General features: G+C 27.1%; 4 protein-coding genes across 5 annotated transcripts; 2 read left to right on the top strand and 2 right to left on the bottom strand.

Annotated features, from left to right (window-relative positions):
• Positions 1-1,220: 1,220 nt before the first annotated feature.
• On the top strand, positions 1,221-6,169 carry LOC112689375 (ribonuclease Z, mitochondrial). Its single transcript, XM_025563065.1, has 13 exons — positions 1,221-1,570; positions 1,862-2,048; positions 2,333-2,499; positions 2,565-2,716; positions 2,788-3,030; positions 3,206-3,350; positions 3,454-3,614; positions 3,777-3,894; positions 3,966-4,175; positions 4,232-4,547; positions 4,631-4,814; positions 4,874-5,100; positions 6,008-6,169. The coding sequence occupies exons 1-13, from the start codon at positions 1,314-1,316 to the stop codon at positions 6,143-6,145; spliced, it is 2,505 nt and encodes an 834-aa protein (XP_025418850.1). The 5' UTR covers positions 1,221-1,313; the 3' UTR covers positions 6,146-6,169.
• Positions 6,170-9,100: 2,931 nt separating this feature from the next.
• Positions 9,101-11,621, bottom strand: LOC112689320 (E3 ubiquitin-protein ligase RING1-like). Of its 2 annotated transcripts, XM_025562967.1 has the most exons (4): positions 11,303-11,621; positions 10,983-11,189; positions 10,281-10,900; positions 9,701-9,906 (listed from the first exon to the last, which is right to left on the bottom strand). In XM_025562967.1, the coding sequence occupies exons 2-4, from the start codon at positions 11,177-11,179 to the stop codon at positions 9,701-9,703; spliced, it is 1,023 nt and encodes a 340-aa protein (XP_025418752.1). In that variant the 5' UTR covers positions 11,180-11,189; positions 11,303-11,621. The 2 variants fall into 2 exon arrangements, with proteins under 2 accessions (XP_025418750.1, XP_025418752.1); XM_025562965.1 differs by having other exon boundaries at positions 9,101-9,906; positions 10,983-11,621.
• A 232-nt stretch (positions 11,622-11,853) lies between these two features.
• On the top strand, positions 11,854-14,069 carry LOC112689319. Its single transcript, XM_025562964.1, has 7 exons — positions 11,854-12,374; positions 12,447-12,637; positions 12,703-12,906; positions 12,982-13,135; positions 13,199-13,340; positions 13,413-13,576; positions 13,660-14,069. Exons 1-7 carry the CDS (start codon positions 12,292-12,294, stop codon positions 13,895-13,897), a joined length of 1,176 nt encoding a protein of 391 aa, XP_025418749.1. The 5' UTR covers positions 11,854-12,291; the 3' UTR covers positions 13,898-14,069.
• A 489-nt stretch (positions 14,070-14,558) lies between these two features.
• Positions 14,559-22,923, bottom strand: LOC112689368 (DNA topoisomerase 3-alpha). The gene is made up of 19 exons (XM_025563057.1): positions 22,732-22,923; positions 22,454-22,663; positions 21,570-21,703; positions 21,321-21,439; positions 21,086-21,256; positions 20,812-20,987; positions 20,554-20,734; positions 20,118-20,225; positions 17,696-17,805; positions 17,375-17,579; positions 16,980-17,163; positions 16,822-16,909; positions 16,469-16,729; positions 16,182-16,383; positions 16,035-16,109; positions 15,548-15,584; positions 15,123-15,331; positions 15,015-15,062; positions 14,559-14,930 (listed from the first exon to the last, which is right to left on the bottom strand). Exons 1-19 carry the CDS (start codon positions 22,921-22,923, stop codon positions 14,899-14,901), a joined length of 2,742 nt encoding a protein of 913 aa, XP_025418842.1. The 3' UTR covers positions 14,559-14,898.
• Between the last annotated feature and the right edge of the window lie 504 nt (positions 22,924-23,427).

The following is a 23,427-nucleotide window of genomic DNA, read 5'->3' as shown; positions in this document are numbered from 1 at the left end:
TCGGTAGTTTAAACTATCTTATTCACTTGGTTGTATAACCGATTAAGTCGATTGTTTTAAACTATCTAAACAATCGACTATTGATTCGAAATAATCAACCGTTATCGTTGTATCTAAGTAATACTAAGTATAAAAACCGTTGACATTTGATAGTTTTGAATGCAGGGCTTATTCTAAAGTGCAGTTGGGCTTATTTTGCATATTTGGAAAAGGTAGATATGCACTTGATAATAAACTTTTGCGTCATTGATTTTTAATTCAATGTTGTTTTGTGTTATTTTATACACTACATTATGATTTATAAACAAAGAAAAAAGGAAATTTATTTAAAAATATTAAAAAAAAAATAATTTGAACACGAATGTAAATTGTTTTATATCTTTTAAATACATTACATTTTAAATTACTTCACATAGAAGTTACACATTTTATCATTTTTAACTATATATTTTTAACGGTATGTTTTGAGATCATAGTTCTATTTTGATAGGCTTATTTAAACAAAATGCATAGTTGATAAAAATCCTTAGAATAATCCCTGTTTTAATGCTTATTTTTTAATAGGTCTAGTAATTTACTAAAAGTTTCGATGTTTTAAATACTTTTTTGTTATTTTACCTTAAACAATATTCAACTGGCTTGAATTTTAACTCTGCAGATCACTGTTCTTATTAATATTTTTTATTAATCATTACTACATACAATTTTTTTTATTACTAGTGGAGGAAGAAAATTTATATACTATATAATATATATACTTATATATATACTCGTAATATAGTGTTCCTTTTCTGTCCACTAGATTTTTTATATTGGTCTGAATTTAAAATTCAACATATTTTCTGGAACAAAATTGAACTAAGATTGTCTTTTGAATTAATCATTTTAAGTGCTAATTTTATTGTTTTATTTAGTAACTATCTATATATTTGAAAACTATTGAATGGCTTAATCCATTTTTCACCAAATATCTATTCAATACACATGCAATCAAAAACTCGATAGAACTATCTATTCATGCATAAAATAATTCTCGACAATTTTCTAAAATGTATCATGTATAAAATAATATTTCATAGATTCGAACGACTCGATTGTTTTCTAAAACTATCGATAGTCAAAACTAGTTGGTAGTGCCCATCACCAGACTGAACGTATTCCATTTTTTTATCAGTTAAGACTTATCACTCATCACGTGCTACACACGCCCCAATTTGATAAAATGATAAGCTCGTCTCTTGGCTAGCTAGTGGCGTTGGAAACGTGTGTAAATTTTGTCGTGCATTTTAATTAAAAATTTAATTTTGTGATTCATGACGTCTAAGTTGTATCATAGATTATTTTTCAAATTCGTTGATTGTGGTTGCCAGTTATTTTATTTCAACGCTAAAGTTACATTACTAAGGAAAATGTCAAAAAACGTATCACAATCAGCAACATTAGGTAAACAAAACCGAACAAAAATGAAAGGAAAATCAAAATTTCCTCCGGGTATTGTGAAATTTCAAGTTCTTGGTAGTGGGGCTAATGGCGCTCCAAGATGCTTATACTTGTTTACTGATCATTCAAGGTAACGTCCTTTGTTATTTAATATATAATAATATTAATCAAAGGCTCCATCAGCAATTTATACTACAACGTATAGCCCTTGATATTCTTGACCATAAACACAAACATTATGGCCGAATTTTATTAAAACATAAGATAAAAAACATGAATTAGTTAAATTATATTTGTTTGCTCATAAGTTCCCAACTACGTGATTTCAAAGATAATTTTTACATGAGTTAATGCTACTAAAGGTTAAAAATCACTGCTATACATTTTTAATATTTAACTTAGTAATATATTTTTATCTTAGATATCTTTTTAATTGTGGAGAAGGGACACAAAGGTTGGCTCACGAGCACAAAATGAAACTATCTAAATTAGAACATGTGTTTATCACACATTCAAATTGGTTAAATATTGGTGGTTTACCAGGATTAGCATTAACAGTTCAGGATGTTGGTGTACCAAAAATCGAACTGCATGGACCTCAAGGAATAGTAAGCTTTTGTTTATACTATTTAGATTATAATAATTATTTTCTTAAAGCAATAATTTGGATTAAATTTTTTCCTTAAAAGGTTATTTTTAATTTGCTTTCTATATTAATTTAAAATAAATATCATAGTTTAGTTTTGAGATATTAAAAATACTCTTTTAATCTATTCAGTTATCATAATAACTATCCCTTTTAAGAATTACATTTTTCTGCTTAAATTTAAAAGTTATCAAGATTCATATATTTAAATGTAAGTATGATGATTGAAATTTATTTTTTTTTTAGGAAGAATTATTTATTGCTACAAAACGGTTTGTAGTATTACGTGATCTTAAGATTACGGCCAGTAAAAGTGATCCTTTTAAACCATTTGAAGACAACGCCATAATTGTCTACTATGTGCCATTGATATCGAATAAACGTAGTAATGAATGTCGATCAATGTCTGAAAAGTAATATATATATATATTAATAACTAAAAACATTATAATTAAGTAAATTTGTTGTTTATTTGTAGCTCAATTGTTACTAATATGTCACAAACTCAACAAAACATGGACATTTTATCAGAAGATGATGATACAAACTATTATGACTATGAAAATATATCTGAATGTAATATAAAAGAAAAAAATAAACGTAAAAGAAGCAATTCTGAACCTAGAACTGGTTAGCTATATACCGTTGTTGTTATATAACTAATTTCATTATGAAATTCCCTTACTTTCCATTGTCTTTAGATGAAAAGAAATTTATTACTGATAATTCTTTGAATAAAGTTAATAATGTTGCCATGTCATATGTATGTCGTCTCAAACCAAAGCCAGGATTACTAGATTTGGATAAATGTGTTAAACATAATGTTCCTCCAGGGCCATTATTAGGTCAACTAAAATCTGGTAAAGATATAACTTTACTAGATGGGACAATAGTAAGATCAAGTGATGTAACATCACCTGATGATCCAGGGCCAGTTTTTATTGGTAAGACATAAATTATTTTTTATATTTATTTTATATATGATACAAAATTATTTTTATTATTAATATTTTAAATCTAATTATAATAATTATTAAAAGCCTATTAATATAAATATTTTAATTTATATTATCATTAAATTTGATGAATTTATTTAAAATATAATTTAATTTGTTTTAGTGGTTGAATGTCCAAGTGAAGATTATATTGACTCATTGTTGAATGAGTCAATTTTTTCAAAACACCAACAAAATGTAATTAATAAAGATGATATTGCATTTATGGTTGTTCATTTCACTCCTCAAGAAGTACGAAATGATCCTAGGTATTATAAGATGTTAAATAAAAAAATTAATTAACATAGTTTTCATTTTGTATCCCATTATTTTATTAAAATATGAAATAAATAATAAATTTTATTTTTTTAGATATCAATCATGGATGAAATTATTTCCTCCTGAAACTTATCATTTATTATTAAACAATGAAAACAAATGCCTAGGTAGTACTGCAATACACAGAATACAATATAAACTAAATATGTTGGATGAAGATATTTATCCGTTATTAAAAGATACAGGAATTCCTTGTAAGAATACATTAATAATTTAAATTCATATACTTAATACTATTATTGCTAATTTTATTTTTAGTTATTTAGTTATAATTTAATTTAGTGTACTTATGTTTAAATATTATTATATTTAAAATTTTATAAGAATAACTATTAATTGCATACATTTGTATATAGTTCTTAAAAATGATAAAGAAGTAATATTTAAAGATGATAATACAAATATTAATTCACTGTTGATAAATGGAGAAACAAATTTAACATTTAACTTAAGGCCAAAAAAAGATATTGACAGGTATGCCATAAACAACAATAATATTTTTGTTTATTACCAAGTATTACATCCAATTGTTGAATAATTTCCAGAACAAGTACATTAAGCTTAGATATTGATGAGTTTATTGCAGAAACATTTAGGGTTGATGGTTTCAAAGAAAAATTGGCTCAAGTGAAAGAAGAAATTGTAAATGCTACTTCTTCAGATAGTAATATATACCCTAAAATTACATTTCTGGGTACTGGATCATGTATACCAAGTAAAACAAGAAATACTAGTGGTATATTAATGTGTACTGGGTAAGAAATTGTTTTTCATATTATTTGTAAAAATATATAATTTTAATTTCATCTAGTGAGAACGAATGTATATTATTAGACGTTGGAGAAGGAACATACGGACAATTAGTACGGCATTTTAATGTATTGGGTGCTGAAAAAGTCTTAAATGACTTAAAAGCCATTTATGTTTCTCATTTACATGCAGATCATCATATTGGTTTGATTGGTATTTTAAGTGTACGTCAAAGAATGCGAAAAAATGGTTTGCTCAAACAGGATCAACCAATTTATTTACTAGCACCCATACAAATTATGACTTGGTTAAATTTTTATCACCGAAGATTTACAGAACTAAATGAAGAATTTCAAATTGTGTCTAACTTAGATTTGGTAATTATAACATTTTGATCATTGTTAAAAAAAAATATTATTATAATTTGTTTCAATAATAATCAACATGGATAATTTTTAAGGACTTTGAATCTTCTACGAAAATTAGAAATAAAGATTTACTAAAACAAACCAATATGTCAGACATAGAAACTACATTAGTAAAACACTGTCCTAATGCATTTGGTGTATCATTTACTCATACAAATGGTTGGAAAGTAACATATTCTGGTGATACAATGCCTTGCGATTCATTAGTAAAATTAGGTTTGTATATTAATTTTTAATTAATGAAAGTTTATTAATATTGTTTTTGTTATTTGTAGGAAAGAATAGTAATCTTCTTATTCATGAAGCGACAATGGAAGATCAATTAGTGTCTGAAGCTAGACGTAAAATGCATTCAACTATGTCGCAAGCAATTAACATTGGAAAAAAGATGAATGCTAAATTTACTATTTTAACTCATTTTAGTCAACGCTATGCAAAAATACCATACATGCCAAATAATGATCTTCCTAGTAATGTTGGAATAGCATTTGATAATATGGAGGTATTGTAAACATTTATTGTATTCTATCTTGATGGAATTCAGTTAAATAACAGAATATAAGAGTTTTATATATACTGTTTTCTTGATGTTCCTATAGCAATAGTTCTCTGATGACGATAACAATTTAAGATTAAATTTATCGACAGATACGGAGCTAACAATTTAAATTATAATTTATATAAGATAACAACTTTAATCAGTACCTAACAATTTCATATGACATACACATAACAAACCATTTTTCAAACCTCTTATTAATTGAAGATTTACTAAAAACATTTCTTCATAATTGATGTAAAATTTAACCCAATATACTTTATTATAAAATAACTATTGCACTAAATTATGTTTCATAGAGTGTAAGGAAATTATTGCAAACAATTTTCAATAATTAACAATCTTAGGATGATCAATGGTTATTTTGGTAATTTTCCTAAATTTATGTTAGCTATACCTATAGCAATTTACTTACATATTGATAAACCATAATTTGTTAGGTTGCATAACAAAACAATGTTTATTCTGTATATACATATTATATAATTTCTATACTGTAATATAATAATGTAAAATTTTATTGACTAATTCATAAAAATAAGCAAATTAAAATCTGGAGTATAACCTGTTCACTAACAAAGTTTTATATAATTATTTTATTTTAAATATTTATATTAATATAACTTTTTATATATAATATATAATATTTATAATATAATTTATTAGTGATGGTAACTAATTAAGGAGTTTAGAAAATAATGATAACTCTGTAAAAAAGCAATCGTTCACATAGTAAAAGGTCATGGTTCCACTTAGTGGCTTGGATGTTTTTTTTATCTTTTCTGATGTCTATATATACTTTTTATTATATATTCTATTATATTTAATTAAAAAAAATGGATTTTCACAGATAACACCAAGTGTATTACATAAATTGCCGTTAATGTACCCTGCTCTTAAGATGATATTTGCAGAACATTTTGAAGAAATGGAAGCTAAATGTTTTAAACTTAAATTAAAAGAAGAAAAGGCCAGAGTCAAAATGTAATATACTATTATAAAAATTAATGTTTTTATGAATATATATATATATATATATTTATAACTTTGAAAGTTTTTAATTTTTTGTTGGTTGTTTTCATACAAAATTAAAGAACATTGAGGATGAAATGGGAAACTAATTATGCCAATGTAATACTTTTTTTTAAAAAGTTAATTTGTAAGCTCCAACAAAAGAATTTTTTTTTTGTATTTTATTTGGTAATCAACAATATGTTACATAATATATTACAATAAGAAGATGGGATATGTGAGGTGGATGGAAGTAGGCATGATGAAGACATTATCCATTTATATCGCTTCAGCAACAGAAAAAAATTAAACATTATACAAACAAAAATTTATTTATATATCTGTTACATATATATAGTATATATGTATTATTAAGATACGGGACATATTCCACACAAGTTATAAAAAAATATAAAGTTTCAGCCACACTGTGGTTCATGATCAAGACATGCGGTGTGAATCATAAGTGGCAACACTAAACAAGTATAACAAAACATCATGTTTAAAACACCATTAGTCTATAAAATATTCATTGACTAATCAAATAATTTAAATATGTTTAAATGATAAGCTTTTTCTAGCTCTTACACGTTAAGCAAAAATATTTTAACCTGTCCATTTTCTTCCAATGTAAGTACCAATAACAATATTAACTTAAAATCAGTTACACTTGATTTTTCATTGATGCTTACCTAAAATGTTTTCTGTCAACATACATTCCAATTTTATTTGGACGACGTAACATTTTCGCAAGGCCGATTTAGATTATATATTACATTATATGAATTATGCATTATATTACATGGTAACAGGCATGTTTATGTATAGAACCCAAACGTTCATGCATTTGCATGTTTTTACTGAGCGCATCAAAAAGTTGAGCTACAAATATCAATCACAACCTAACGAGTTCAAAAATTAAAATTTGGTTTTCATGATTTTGTACAATTTGAGATTTTTTACATAAATATGCATATTTTAAAATAAAATAGCATTTTGCTTGTGTTATTATTATTATTTTTTTTTTATTAATATTTAAATTTCATGACAATGTTAGACCTTGACATTCTAGTTCTGACAATGTCAGAAGAGTATATTTAAAAATGTCTTCATAAAAACGTAGTCAATATAAAAAATGAACCAGTTCAAATTATAGGTATTTTAGTAATAAAATATATAATTTAAATCAATATAGCATTTTAAAACAATACAAAAAGGGTAGAATATGCTTGATGCTGATAAAATCACTAAAAAGTGTTTTATTGGTTTTTTTCAGTACATTTATTTCCGAGTAGGTTTTTTATTTGCTTAAAATTATTTTCTGTGAATAAATTATAATAAATAAAAATAAAATATATGAAACCACATACATCATAATATAAACAAAAAAGAATCAATAACCTGTGCTTATATGTTCAATATTAAAGATTTGTTAATGCAATATTAAACAATTTGTTTGATGGAAACACTATTATTATTGTATTAAATACAATATAATATAATGGACTATAACTACAATAGCAAATTATATATACTAAAAAAATGCAAATAACTCATAAACACCATTATTTTATATTGACATATTGATATATATTACATAAAAATTCACAGATTTTTTAATGCTGTGTATTGTTGTTACTTATTATATAATACAAGTTTTTTAGAAAACCAATAATAAATAAATATATTAATTAATTGATTCAAGCTTATTACAATTTTAGAAAAAGAAACATCTAGTTAGTAAATATATTTAATACAATATTATAAATAGAAACAAATATATAACTAAAACATTTATAACTCAATAAATAATAATAATACATTAATATTTTTTTCTATTTTAATTTAATTTCTTCTTTTGACAAATTAGAAAATCCATTACATTATTAAAATTTTATTACATTTATGTACTAAGAAACAAATGATATTGTATAGGAGAGACCGATAAAAAGAGATTGAGAAGGCAGAGAGATTAAGAAGACATAATGATTAAGAAAAAAGAAGATTATGGTCAAAGCAATAAGGTAACTAAATTAGTGGAAATTTGAAATGTAAGAAGAAATGGATATATACTAGAAAGCAAAATGCTGGAATTAGGCCACACCTTGCCTTTTTTTAGATTTTAATGGAGAATTGGAAAGAATTGAAAATATGAAATCAGGGAATAACTATATTTATTATAGAAATAACCAGTCAGTAAGTCATTTCAATCCCTACAATACCAGCATGATTCAGCACCCAAAATAACTCAATGGTTTGTTTAAAAAATTAAATTTATGTGTAAAAGATCTAATTGAAAAAGTGAGTGGGGAGTTTAAAGACATTAAATTGTAAAGATAGAAAGCAAAATGTAGTATAAGCTTTGTCAGAAAAAGATCCTTAGATGCATTATTTATATTTTAAAGTTAAATGGCATTTTCAAATACAATCGATAAAGTTATTCAATAATTTATTTGAAAGGTCAGAATAATCATATCAATGATAAAAGTAAAATATATAAAAACTAACAAAAAAATTATGTAATAAAATTGAACTTCAAGTGGGTAATATAAATATTTGGTAAAATTTATAATAGGTAAGTTTTATTATATCTACATCATCCAGCTATTTAATAACATCTAAAATAGCTTTATTAAGTTCTACAAGGCCACTTGGAAATAAAGTATTGATAGATAAATACAATAAATTAAAACATGGAAGAGAATGTCTGGAGCATCAATTAAATTATTTAGAAAAATGATAAAAACTCAAAGACAGCACTGTTCAAACAGCAAGAAGGTATATTCAAAATTTAGTACTTTTAATGTTATGAAGGTAAGGTAAACTCGAAAGTGACAGAGGATAATAATTTATGATGAACAAGGTAAAGATGCCAAATAACAGTCTAAAATAAAAAGAACAAGAACAAAAAATAAAGAATAATTCACTGATTTAAAGAATTTAGGACTATTGTACAACGCTTGATAAAATCTAAACCTTCACAGCTTCAATGTACAAACATCAATATGATAGCTAATAAGAGAGTGTAATATCAGTAATTAATATCAGTCTTTGATAATGGAAATGCGTTATAGTTGGACAATATTAAGTATGTACAGATTTTTAAAAAAAATTCTGGAGCTGAAGAAAAAATTACTCTGCACTTATTAATATTAAGACAAAAGCCTAGATGGAAAAATAACTAAATTGCTCAAGATTAATAAAATTGGACTATCTGCGAATAGAAGAAAAGAGGTTTGAAAGTTATATTAAATAAATTATAACCATAACTACACACAAGACAAGATTAAGGGTTCAAAAGATCTTAAGCTTAACTACTAAAGATCTATTCTACTATTAAATCATACTTTTCTATCTTCATAAATCTGAAACTTTTTTGACACACAAAATTTTAAATATTATAAATTATACAAATTTGTAGGTTATAACTTTGAGTTAAAATTAAATTAACCACTTTCTTATTTTGGTCAAATTCAAAATAATTAGTAAAATATATTTTAATTACAAATTATATTAGATATACTTAACTGATTTAGGTAAATGAGTAAAACATTTCTAATGGTTTGTTCACTTTCCAATATTTATCATGGACTTGTCGTAAAGTTTGATTTCCACTTAATGGAACAAATTGATCCGTAGTTGGAGCAACATATATTAAAAAACTTAACGATCGTTCTGGAATCTTTGAACCAAGGTCCAATGTAAGTCGCATTGCTAAATATTTGCTTAAATGATCAACTAGAAAAACAAATTTTAAATAAATTAGTTATTCTCAAATAAATTACCAATTTTATGTAGGGACACAAAATATTTTATAAAAATGGATTACATACTTTAAACTGGAAATTTTATATCAAGAAAAATACAAGTGAAATATTTTAAATATATTTCACATTAAAATAACAAATAATATAAGAATTAGATTAAATTGTAGAAAAATAAAACAAGAATTTTAATTTTTCTACTTTAAAAAATTAAAATTAGTTTTTTAAGTATGATTATTTATTTTTCTTATTAATTTAAATTTTTTTATAGATTTATGGAGACATCAACATTTAAATGACTATATTATCAGTAAATTTAAAAATATATATATATATATATATAATCACCTGTAGCATTGCCTGTAGTTTTAATATATCGAATAGAATTCTCTTTCAAAACTCTAATCAATTGATTATCACTACCCATTTCAGTTGGATGAGGTTTAAATACCAATTCAATTTCATCTAAAGTTACTCCTCTAGATGAACCATCACACTCAGTGATATCTGATCTATCAGCTGATGACGATACCGGACCATCATTTTCAGAAATCATTACAGTTTTAAGCTTTTTAGCTACCTTTGCTTGAACCACAGTTCTCGTGACATTATCTTTACTGGGTCCTATATTATTTGAAGATGTTTTAGGTGTAGACGAAGAACCACTCTCGTTTTGTTCATCTTGTTGATTCTTTTTATTAGTACGTTGCAATCTATTTTGTGTTTGAATTTTAATGCCTTCATTAATAGATTGCACTAAATTTGCTTGACTGTGACTTTTATTTAATTTTTCTAATACTCTGGTTTGGTGTGCTTCATATTCATCACGACTAGGGTAGATTTTTGAGATCAACAGATCAAAATTCGGATCTGGGCGCAATGAACGTTTAGACACTAATTTTTTGCGACAAGTAGGACACTCTTTATTACCAGAACGAAGAGCAGTAATAATACAGTCTGAACAAAATCTAAAACAAACATATCACAGCGATTTAAATTGATTTCTAACCGACTGCACGCAGTTTATAATAGTAAATACCAATTACCGACCTATGAAGACATTCTTTAGTAGTCATGGTCTTCTTGAGCATATCTAGACAAATAGGACACATTAACTCGCTGTGCAAGCTCCGAGGGGACACGGCGATTTCCGTGCTATCCGTGATCGCCTCTTGCGGCGTTCTGTGAAGTTCATACAACGACAGTTCCCAAGTTTTGCTCAGACTCATTGGCTCTGTGGACGTCATGATCACAGTTCTACAGAAATTAATATCGTACACGTATTATCCACACAGGTATGATATGCCTACAGATCACTCCATAGTCAAAAAGATTGAAAGAAAACTGCGGACTCTAATGGAAAAACGTACTACAGTTATAAGTGCAAAAAATCGGTTACGTGTGCTCCGGACCGGGAAAAAGGTAAAACGGGACGGCCGTCGCGCACAACAAACCGAAGGGGTAATGAGTACGAACAACGGACTTCATTCGCTATCACCGATGGACATCGCATCCTGTTATCAGCCCGTGGATTCGATTATTACAATCGGATTGATAACAATTCTTTGGTTGGGCGGACGAGCCGAGCCGCGAACGGTGAAGCAGGAAGTGCGCGGGCGTAGGAAAAAGATTTGAACCGCTCGCGCGATGTTCGCGGGTTTCATTGGGCTGCCGCCACCGCCGTTTGTGCCCGTCCGGCGGTGATGGTCCAGTGTGACCAACACCGAGCGGCTGTGAAACTGCACGGGTCGAGCACAGATGCGGGGTGAGAAGAAAACAAAAACATCTCTCGCGGGATCTGTGTGTATTATTATGTATATATATACGTCCGTGGTGTGCATACGTACGAATGATAAATGATAAATCGCATTGCATGTGTCATGTACATATACACAACATACGTATATACGCGATACATTATGTGCGTGTGCGTATGAAAGAGACGGTCCCCGTCGACAATATGTAGAATGCGAGCGGAGCGGTAGATAGCGAGAGATGAATACTAGTATGTAGGATGTGTTGATTGTTGTGCCCGTGCCTACGTTATATTTTTTTTTCCGCATTACGAATAATATTTTTATATAATAATATTCACGACAACCGACGAACAGTGCGCTGTGCCCATCTACTACATACTAATTACTACTACTGCTGCTGCTACGCTCGGATCCGTTTGTCAGATTTCGTTTTACTTTTTTCTTTTTTTTTTTTTTTTTGAACGTTGTGGGCAACGGAATTCGTCCGGATATTGTTGTTTCCTCGCAAACACAGCATTCGGATGACGGCGTGAAACGTTTTCGCGTCACCGACTATGAGCGCTCACCATCCAGATTTCGGGAAATGACCATGAGAGGAAATTATGAGTTGGATTCCGAGAAAAATACAACTGGTAATCGTTTCGATTCTGATCATAGCCGAGACGGTGTATTCTTACGCAGACAGGTCGATTGTTGTACCATTTCTTTTACCTTATTCGTTTTCGCTAACAGTACGAATCATTATTTTTCCAGACAGTACCGGTGCACCAGAAAAGTGTAATGAATCGCGTTCAGATTGTCTGAAATGTGATGTCGATGGCATTTGTAAGAAATGCAGAAAGGTATTGATTGTAGCTACAGGTCAATGCGCTGAAACTTGTCCGTCAGGCTACGAACACTCATGGTCTACAAATGATCATCAAATGGGCCGTGTGTGCTCATTAACTGGTTTGCATACACATAATTATTCAAACATTTCTTTTAATATTTATTATTACAATTGTGGTTTTTAGATAATATCTTCTTTGGTAGTATTAGACTATCAGGTCAAGTTGTTGCAATCGCTATTGGTGTTGTCATCGGAGTTCTTATAGTTACAACTATTTTAATAATTGTAGGAATGGTGGTCAAATTTAAAAAATGTTCTAATCTTAGATCAAAATCTCGTATGTCGCCAAGTTTAGGACCTTTGAATAGTGGTTCTCACCGAAGTCAAGGTTTGTCACTTTTTTTTTTATTTTAAATATTAAGTTTTTATTTTACTACTATGAATTAATTATTATGGTATGTAGAAAGTGATGACTGTGATCGATTAGAGTTTTTCAAACAGTTGGAAAAGTTAAGACCTGAAGCACCAGTGTTTTTGTCAATGTTAAATGAAACTAGAAAACAGGTACGAGAACTTCGAGGGCCTACCCGACAACATTCTGCAATACAAGCATATCGGTATGTATCTTATTGTTATTATAACTGCATAATTTATTTAAAAAACTTTTTTTTTAATTTCAGACCTGTTTTAAAAGACTTATCTAGAATTTTAATATTACTTAACAAAGAAGATTGTTTTTTAAATCCTCCTACTGACTGGGAAATTTTATTGGCTTGGGGTGATAGAGTTCTACGAAGATACAAAAAGCAACATCCTATTATGGTATACATTTTATTTAAGTGTAATATTTTTGTTTTCATCTCTACATGTTGTATAAATTATTAATATTTACAGATTACTCAAACTAATACTGAGCATTTTAATGACAAACCAATTCAGTTAACTACATTTACAAATAGTAAAAGACACAGGCCATTATCAGCTTCTTCATCATCACCGTCTCGTTTTAAACAACTTGCAATCTCAGTTTTTGATGATAACTATAATGATCACAACAGGTAAATTAATATTAACATTGATATACTATCATACATATTATGTTATCTGTTTTTTATATAAAATATATTAATTTTATAAACAGACATCCAGATGAGAATGACGAGGTGATCATGTTACGAGATAAGACTGTATCAAGTTTTGGTCGATCCACTAGTCCCGCTTCTCTTTCCTTGTTAGAAGCAAATGCATCTAAAAGTATGTTAGTTGCTGAATGGAATGCTGAAATGCCACCTTATAATTGTTACTCAACTACTACTGATGAGGATGATTTCTTCACTCTTGGTTTCAGACCACAAGATGAAATAACAACAGAACTTTAGCATTCACTATTGGTTTGTACATCACTTTTATTTATCTAATTTGTTAAAAGTATGGTTGTTGATTTTTCCGGTTAAGGGATCAACTACCAAAACTATTACTAAATTATGTATAAGTTGTATTTTATAAATTGTTTTTATTGTACCAAAAAGAATATCAAATCCATATATTGTATATTTTATTATGCCAATAAATTATTTTTTATTTTTTTAAAAACTGAAAGTTTTCATTTGAAATTATTAATGAAAATAATGATAAATATTGCAAGTATAAAGTAATCAAGGGTGGATAGGCATAATCTGACCAGCTCTGGAAAAAACTGCCCCGTGGCAAAAAAAATGTATAATCCGCCACTTTGTACATGAATAGTATTAGTAGTAATATTTTTCATTGGCCCATTTTCGTCAATATAAGCAGCAGTCCACCGGGAAAATCCTGGCGGGCCTGTCCGCCTCTGGAAATAATATTTTTCTTTAATCATTAATACTATAATGAGTTAAGAATATTTTTCATATATATATTGAAATTTACATTTAAATAGAATGATGGAAGATAATTTCAATTTTGTAAGGTTTTATTAAATAATATTTTCAGATCTATTTTTTATAAATACTAATATCACTATGAAATATAGAAGGAAGGGACAACATCTATTCATAATTATGCAATTTCTTACATCTGGCAATTAAATATTTCATATATTTTAACATTAACATATAGTGTTTAATAAAATGACGCATCATGACACAATTAGTATTCTGTCCTTATCCATAGAAAAGCACAATCAGCTAATCCAATTAGAATAGTCCATTTATTATAATGAGCAAAATATAAATCACATATTTTGAATTAGACTTTTTAATGAATGTTAGTATTTTATAAATGGTATTTATACATAAACACTGAAATATATAATTTATAATAAATATAAATTATTAAAGACATAAAGAACAGAACACATAAGTGGAAATTGAAATTGCATTAAAAATTCTTGATCATAGCTTTAATTTCTAGGACAGTTTCTTCTTGTGTGACCTTAAAAAATTAATAATATGTTTAATACTATAATATAAAATAACTTTAATCAATAAAATATACTTCTGAATTTCTCTAATTTACCTGTTTGCTTACAAAGTCCACACTTTCTTTGTCCAGAATTTGATTGATCTACAAACATAAATAACTTATGTAAATTATCTAAAATAATAAACTTAAAAATAAATTTACTGTTTCCAGGTCTAGCTCTGTATGAATTATTCATAGGTCTATTATTGTTTTGAGTATTAGATCTATTGTTAAATTGAGCTTGATGACCAGTAGCCACAGGTTGATCATCTGCCCATAAGAAGAAATTACACCTATCAGGTGCAGAAATTGGCTTAGAGCATCCGTAAAACTGACGTCCTTTATTAGGTGTTTCCCTGGTAACTGTTAATCTATAATGATAAATCAATAATTATGCAAATTGATTTTATAATACATCAATAATTAAGAAACTATAGAACTTAAAAAGTGTTAATTAAAACAATTAAAATAATTTGTTTAAAAAGGAAATTGAGGAACAATTATTATTTTAGCATTATATTTCTAGCTCATAGTATCAAGACATTAACTATGTATATCAAACATATTAATACAGAATAAGTACTTACAGTTTGGCGCCATCACCACATTGGCAGCAAACTTGATCTATAAATAAGGAATCAAACAATCAATTTGTTTAAATAATACTTGTTTAATAGTATAACAATGATTAAATCAATTATATAAGATCATACAATAATTCAACTTTAAAAACTAATGTATACAAACATTAAAATTACAATAGTACATCGAAATATATATATATATCATATGAAATACATGTATTTACATATCCATGTATAATAACACATTAATCTGTTATTAAAAAAATTCATTTGAAGTTATTTATTTGTTATTAATAATGTACCATAATATGAAATTAATTAATTAATTTAAAGAATTAATTAAAGAAACCGAAAGTAAGTAGTTATTTTATTATGTCAATTACTGGTCATTAAATTATATTAGTTTACAAAATGCATATATATTTATAGATCTTTACTAATTTTTAGCAACCTTAATGTAATAAATAGTATGTATGATTCTTATATATACCATTAAGTGGTTGAATAATAGAAGTCCTTTGAATATTATTTGTTGGACGAGGAATATTGTTTTCTCGAACAGGACCTACAATTATCAATAATATTTAATATGTAAAATCAATAATAAGTGCGAGCATATGAATAAAAACAAATTTACCTCTATTTTGACTTGATGTTACATTTCTATTACTAGAGTGAGTATTTGAAGAGGAAGGCGAAGGCCGAGATATATTAACACCAAGTATCTCACATATTGTAGAATCGCACCCGTTAATACAACCTTCATGAATATCTTGATAATGTGGTCGCATACTTCTAACACTGAATTGAAATTTAATTAATTTTATATCTCCAGGACACTAAACAAATTTTATGAATCAAATAAAATGTACGACATTTACATGTTAAAAAAAAAATGATCTTAATTTGTATGTAATGAAGTACCTGGTTACAAACATTATCAGTGACTTCTGCATTAACTACAGTAGGAGGTAACCAAAATGTAGTTCTACAAGCTGGGTATCCAAGACATGTGATATAAAATCCTTGATTATTTTGCTTTTGTTTTAATGCTAGGACAGCTTGATTACAGGAAGGACACTTTCGAATATTTTTTCTAAACATCGATTCATGTTGACCATTATTTTGGAAAGCAACAGGTTGAGCTCTTAAATATTTTCCCAAAGATTGGTCTAATTTTTCTACCTAAAATTAAATATTAATTTTAAATATAGTGAAATAGATTTCTAATATTTTTCAATTTAAAATTTTTTTAGAAAATAAAATAAATTATATACTTGTTCTGTTGTTTTTATAAATACTTCTTTATATTTAGCTATTTGTTCTCTTAGTACCATTACTGGTGATTTAATTCCTTCACATATTCTATAAATTGAAACATGTAATTTTTTTAATATAAAACTAAATGCTTAATAATTTAGTTAATAGTCATTACTTTTTCAAGTCTGCTTCGAGTTCAGCTCTTAAATGTGGTTTGGACATTTCAAAACCCATATTATCATATCCTTCAACAAGACCAATTCCCAGTTCACCAGGAATGAAGTATTTATTATTTTCTAATCCAACATACAAACGGGATTTAATAGTTTCAATGTGTTCTGCATGTGTAGCATCAGTACCTATCACAATAGCTCTAATTAAAATAATTACTAGAATAATTGTCATGAAGACATAATAAATTGGTTATATCCTTAATGATAAATTATGTACAATTATTTTAATTAATGAAGCTTACATTAATAAAATGTACTACATTCATACTATATTTTTTAATTAGCCTAATTACAGTTTCGTCAAGTACAATGTTTTTTTAATAAAGAGTTGTTTTACCAATGCCATGCTTATCCATTAGAGAAATTAGATCAGCTTCAGTAAGAAGATTAGGGGCACAAGTATATCCATCGGTCATTTCTAATCCAGTGGGCATAAATGATTGACCTTGATGGTAATTATGGATCTGTTTATTAGACCATCTATCATAGGGATAGACTTCCAAATAATTTAAGGCTATAATTCGAAGTCCATTAGCTAAAAACTAAAAATAATGACAATTTTCAAAATTTATAATTAATGTTCACAAAAATATTTTAAAAATTATTTGCAGAGCTAAATATAAGCTATTTAAGATTACAATCTAAATAAAATGAATACCTTTTCATCATTTATTTCAATATTTACAATAGTTTCTTCTCCTTCTGCATCTTTAGATAAACAAGCTAAGAAATGTCTAACTACATATTCATAAACTTTACGTTCTCTATCTAAAAAAAAGTATACATATTAATATACCATACACACCTATTAACATTTCCCAACAATTTCTAAATATTCCTTAATTTTTATTTTATTCATGAGTTTAGATTATTTAAAGTAATTAGTGGAAAAGTAAATCATTTGAGAAATGTCTAATTCAAGTTAATCATTTAAATCTCTTCAATGATATTACTCTACTAATAAATTAGTTTTATGTTTTAAATGTCATAGACAGATTATAAGTATACTTAGATATGTTTTTAAAAATTATGTAAAAATAAAATATACAAGTATTTTTGTAAGTATAATTAACCCAAGGGTTAATATATTGTTTATAAATATTAATGTATATTTATCTTTAAGTTTATAATACTATATGTAGGACTAATATCCCAATCCTCGTATGCTAAAAGTGGAAATAAGTCTGGCAGTGATATGCAAGCAAAGGATTACATGGTTTTTTAGCCATATTATAAGAGGGATCGAGTCTGATGAAACTGATAACTAAAGGAAAGATTGTGAATAAAAGGAGTGGAAGAACACCAAACCACTGGATAGACTAGACCAAGACCTTCACTGGCTATCCTCTAGGAAATGCCATTAGATTGGGAGAAAATCAAGAGCGCTGAAAAGGGATTGTTGCCAACGTCAATTAAAGAGTCACTTAGCTTCTGCTTTTGGAAGATGGACTCAAGAAGAAGTGTATAAATTAAAAATAAATTAATAAATTCTATTTTAGTTAATAATTGGGAAACTCATAAAACAGATATTAATGTAAAAATAATTTAATATAGACAATATTTGAATAATTTATAATAACTTTTGTAACATGTAAATAAATAAAACAGGGTACTTGTTTGTTATCGCCCCGCCAGTACACCGTATAAAATTTATCGCCCCGCCACTCTTGTTTGTTATCGCCCCTCCATAAATAAAAAAAAATTTCAATGTATAATATTATTTTATTTTATTTTAATAGTTTTAAATATATAAATGTATAGTATAAAATTTAAATTCAAAAATGTATAAAATATAAAATATGTAGAAAACATATAAAATATATAAATGTATAGTATAAAATTTAAATTCAAAAACGTATAAAATATAAAATATGTAGAAAATATATTATGAATCTATAGTTATAATGGAGGCCAGAATTCGGAAATATCTTTGAGGATAGTTTCAAATGCGTCTTGTTCTCCGAGACGTGTTCTCCACATAAACTCTGCCAAATATGATTCAAGAAAATTTCTGTTAGTTCCTCGACGCTTTTTATTGCCCCATTTAGCAGAACCCCACAATCTCTCAATATGTTGAGTGTGAGCCCCTGTGTCCGGATCGACAAAATTATACGTGTGGTTTACAGTATTATGTTTGAATCCCACTTGCTGCAAATTATTGTAAGCTTTCCAACAATCTGACAAAATTATTGAGCCTGGTCTTATATATCTTTGTATTATAGGTAACAATGTTTTCTCCGACCGATCTGGTACACTGATTATAAAACACACTTTCCCGACATATTCCACCAAAAATCCATTGTTGTGGCAGAATACGCCCAGCATTATTTTTTCTACGCACAAATAAACTTTCATCTATTTCAACAAAAAGACCGGGACCACCAATTTCTTTATTTTGATTAATTTCAAGCTTCCATACACATACCTCACGTAGATAATTACTCCAATCAACCACAGCATTTTGTCCCATATTTAGTTCACGTTTACAAAATGTTACTGAAGACATTTCTCGGGCCCAGTAGTATATAAAATGGACAATTGTATGTATTGGTAGTCTAGAACCAGTTAGCCAATTATTAATTCTTAATCCTTTTTCCTTTCGGCAACTTCTTTTCTGACATCGCCATCGCGATCCCTTGATAAACATTATATGGCCATTTTCACACACTTCACTAACTTTAATTATATTATGTTGTTGTAAAAAGCTAATTCCAGTATCACTATTTGAAACAATAGTAAGTAATTCAGTAAAATTCATTTTAACGTATTAAATTAATTTTTTCGAATTTCTCAGTAGTAGGTAATAAGTAAATTAAATGGTAAACGAATGCCAGCAACAAACTAATATTCTGTATCATAAAAATGATAAAATGTAGTTTTCTCATTTTCTAAAATAGATCACAAACGATTAGCAATAGCGATAATTTTTATGCGATATACTGGAGGGGCGATAACAAACAAGAGTGGCGGGGCGATAAATTTTATACGGTGTACTGGCGGGGCGATAACAAACAAGTACCTAAAACAGTTATTGATGTTTATACTTATTTTTACACAAAATCATTTAAAATAAATCAAACCTTGAAGTCCTTGTGTATATTTAGTAGGATGTATTGGAGGATGAGCTTGATCAGTCTTTTTTCCTTGTCTCGGAGAAGGCCCATCATTTAAAACTGTTTGTGCAAAATCTAAAAAATTAATTGTACATGTATTAGAAAAAATTTATTTTTATAGTAAATTTAGCAAACCATAATTTTGGATATCTAACCAAACTTAATTAATAAAATATTTTATTAAACTCAAGCCATACCTTTTTATACATAGATAAAGTTATACTTTAAGATAAATAATACAATTTAAAGACAGCACAAACTATTTGATTAAATTTTAAAAAAAGTTATTCTTAATAAAAAATATTATATATACATAAATATAGATACGCAGTTTTGAAAATTAAATTATAGAAGTAATTTTATTATTATCATTAATATTTACTTTTAAAAATTAAATACTTACCACCCCAATTGTTATCCTCTGTTTGCAACTGAACTAAATTTGATAAGTTTAATTCTTTAGGAAATATATTTGTTTCAGTCCTAGGGTAGCTTATAAAACCTTGACTATACAGTTTTTCAGCAATCTTCATAGTTTCTTTAGCGTTTATTCCAAGTTTACGACTAGCAGCTTTTTCCAACTCCTGTATATTAAAAAAAAACTTAATTATCATTCATTTTTCCAAGTAATAAAATAATATTCATAATTGTAATTACTTACAATAGTATCTAGAGGTACTGGTCGCCATTTAGATTTAGGCTTTTTAGTTACTTTTAATACAATAGCAGTTGGATTTTCCTGGCAGCGTTCAAAAAGAACTCTACAAAAAGTTTCATCAAATAACCTTACTCGTTGCCAAGAAAATTCTACATCTAAATTCTCAATTTTGTGATTAACTAAAATTTAAGGATATATACTTATAAAGAAATGAATCAACATTTAACAACTAACTTTAAATAAACATTTAACAAAACTAATTATAAATATTAAATACCTTTTATTTTCCAAAATTGTTCAGGTATAAAGTTTTGAATATCTTTATACCGTTCAACAACAAATCCTAATGTAGGAAATTGACAACTTCCATAACTTATCAAACTTTTAGCTAATATATCAGGAAACACTTTTTGTAAACGCATTGTTTGATAACGAGTAAATGCTGCACCTGATATAAATAAAAATTACCAAATTAAAAAAAAATACAAGAAATAATAGGTAGTATGACTAACCAATTCTTAAATCTAATTCACTTCTCACATCAACTGCATCGCTGACATTTTTATTCGGAGGTCCTAAGTTAGTAATAGCCCTTTGTACTGATGGTCTAGTTATTTCAGATAATATAGCTCTGAAAAAAATGATTTTAAATTAACAGATATACACAATTTTTTCAAGTAGTAAAATTAATTCTTTCAAAAAACATTATTAGAATTCAAGTAGCAGTATAGTATGTTGAATAAAATAAATAATACACTTACCTGTAAACATCAATTCTTGGATTAACTTCTCTACAAACATCAATTATTTCAAACCCAATATTTTCTCCTTCTCTATCAGCATCAGTCCATATTACTAAGGCATTGCATGATCGAACTTCACGTTCCAGTGTTTTCTATAATTAAACCAAAATATAAAATAATTGTAAATTATATTATACAAACTCATACTATTAATCTTATAGGTTATATTATATACATAATACTGCACACAACATTTAAAAATAACTTAACATTTTTGCATTACAAATGAGTAAATGCATCTGAACTATCTACAGTAAGTCTTTTTAATTATTTTGAAATGATAACTAGTTTTTCAAGTGATTATAATAAAGAAATTAGAATTTGTTATTAAAAACCTTTTCTTATAGATCATAATTATCACCATCATTTCTGGATTTTTTTAATATTATTATTATTAGCTATAAGTTAACTATGATAACTCAACATTTACAAAATAATGAATACAGAAAAAACAAAAAAATACTATAAATGAATTAAATAAGAAAGCCAGCTTCCAAAATGAATAAGATTATAATTTTAATAGCAGTTATTGATTTAGTGGTAAAAATGGAGTGAAGATTAAAATAAATATTAAGAGTATTAAGAACTAATTAAAATTAGGCATTTAGCCTCAAAAGCAGAGCAAGCAAATAATTTCTAGCTTTATTTTCAATGTAGGAGAAAAAAAAATGTAAACAAACATTATTTTACTTATATCAATAAATGTTAAGAAACCAATTTTATAATTAATAGAACATTTGATCAATTTAGCCATATTTAAACCAAATTATTAGACACATAATATGTCCTTAATTTGTATACATTTGCATAAAAATAATTTATAATATGAAAAATAATCTAACCTTGATATCTAAATAATCTTTAGGGCATTCTTTAACTACAGGAAGATCAAATAATTCAAGAGGAGAACATGAACTCCATGAACGATATGATCCTTGAAATTCATATCCAAGTAGGTGACCAGACACTGATGTCATAATCATTGTGCTGGGTGTCCCTTGAAAACTATGACTAAATTCGTATATTTTATTAAATTTTGAAAAACCTTCTCTCTGAAATTGAACAAAAATGAAACAATTAAGTACAAGTCTTTTTTAAATAAAATAGATGGTAAAATTACTCTTTGAAGATTGCCACCAGACAAATGGCCAGCAATGTTTTTTGCAGCATCATTTTTTTCAGCAACATTCAAGACTCTCATCCTACCATTTACTTTTTGATTTGAGTACTCACAAAAATGTATTTGATACACATTTTTATATAAATCTAACACATTTTTAGACAAATGAATTTGAATTTTTCTTCGAAACATTCAATTAAATTTTTTTATTTACATTTAAAAAGCACTGATTTTATCTTAAATTAAAATAAATAAATAATTTAAATTAAAAATTGATACAACAACATACAACACAGTCAATATTGAACGTTAACTTTAAATAATTAAAATAACTGTTATCAGTATAATCTGGTCTTGCACCAGCAACATACCTAATGTAAAGAAATTCTGATAGCAATATTAAATAAAAACGTGCAGTGGTTTTCAACATTTTTTACATTATTGCACAGTAAATTGAAATTAAATTTAAGAAAAAATTATTGATTTGTAACATTTTAAGTAAAATTTACGAATAATAATAATATAGATATGTAATATATTTTAGTAGACATTTATAAAAAATTTAACATTAGCATTACATTTTTATGGATATGTAACTTCGGTCTGGCCCAGGTGGAGAGTGGGAGAAATCCACCGGGGCTGCTGTCTTGAAAGGCCCCTTCATCGCGGTGCACTTAAAATATATTATATTATAAT

The sequence above is a fragment of the Sipha flava genome, unplaced genomic scaffold, assembly GCF_003268045.1.
Source record: "Sipha flava isolate LNK unplaced genomic scaffold, YSA_version1 43_pilon_pilon, whole genome shotgun sequence".
NCBI lineage: Eukaryota > Metazoa > Arthropoda > Insecta > Hemiptera > Aphididae > Sipha > Sipha flava.
This window is presented reverse-complemented; position numbering and strand designations above follow the sequence as displayed.

Excerpts from the sequence above, each read along its gene's own strand:
- LOC112689368 (XM_025563057.1), bottom strand. The coding sequence starts at position 22,923 with ATGTTTCGAAGAAAAATTCAAATTCATTTGTCTAAAAATGTGTTAGAT. Across the intron at positions 21,440-21,569 it reads CCAAGAATTGATGTTTACAG|AGCTATATTATCTGAAATAA; the intron begins GTAAGTGTATTA and ends CATTTTTTTCAG. Across the intron at positions 20,988-21,085 it reads ACAATTTTGGAAAATAAAAG|TTAATCACAAAATTGAGAAT; the intron begins GTATTTAATATT and ends CTTAAATTTTAG.
- LOC112689320 (XM_025562965.1), bottom strand. The coding sequence starts at position 11,179 with ATGACGTCCACAGAGCCAATGAGTCTGAGCAAAACTTGGGAACTGTCG. Across the intron at positions 10,901-10,982 it reads ACTAAAGAATGTCTTCATAG|ATTTTGTTCAGACTGTATTA; the intron begins GTCGGTAATTGG and ends TGTTTGTTTTAG. Across the intron at positions 9,907-10,280 it reads AACTACAGGCAATGCTACAG|TTGATCATTTAAGCAAATAT; the intron begins GTGATTATATAT and ends TTGTTTTTCTAG.
- LOC112689375 (XM_025563065.1), top strand. The coding sequence starts at position 1,314 with ATGACGTCTAAGTTGTATCATAGATTATTTTTCAAATTCGTTGATTGT. Across the intron at positions 3,351-3,453 it reads GAAGTACGAAATGATCCTAG|ATATCAATCATGGATGAAAT; the intron begins GTATTATAAGAT and ends TTATTTTTTTAG. Across the intron at positions 4,176-4,231 it reads GGTATATTAATGTGTACTGG|TGAGAACGAATGTATATTAT; the intron begins GTAAGAAATTGT and ends AATTTCATCTAG.
- LOC112689319 (XM_025562964.1), top strand. The coding sequence starts at position 12,292 with ATGAGTTGGATTCCGAGAAAAATACAACTGGTAATCGTTTCGATTCTG. Across the intron at positions 12,375-12,446 it reads GTGTATTCTTACGCAGACAG|TACCGGTGCACCAGAAAAGT; the intron begins GTCGATTGTTGT and ends TTTTCCAGACAG. Across the intron at positions 13,577-13,659 it reads AACTATAATGATCACAACAG|ACATCCAGATGAGAATGACG; the intron begins GTAAATTAATAT and ends TTTTATAAACAG.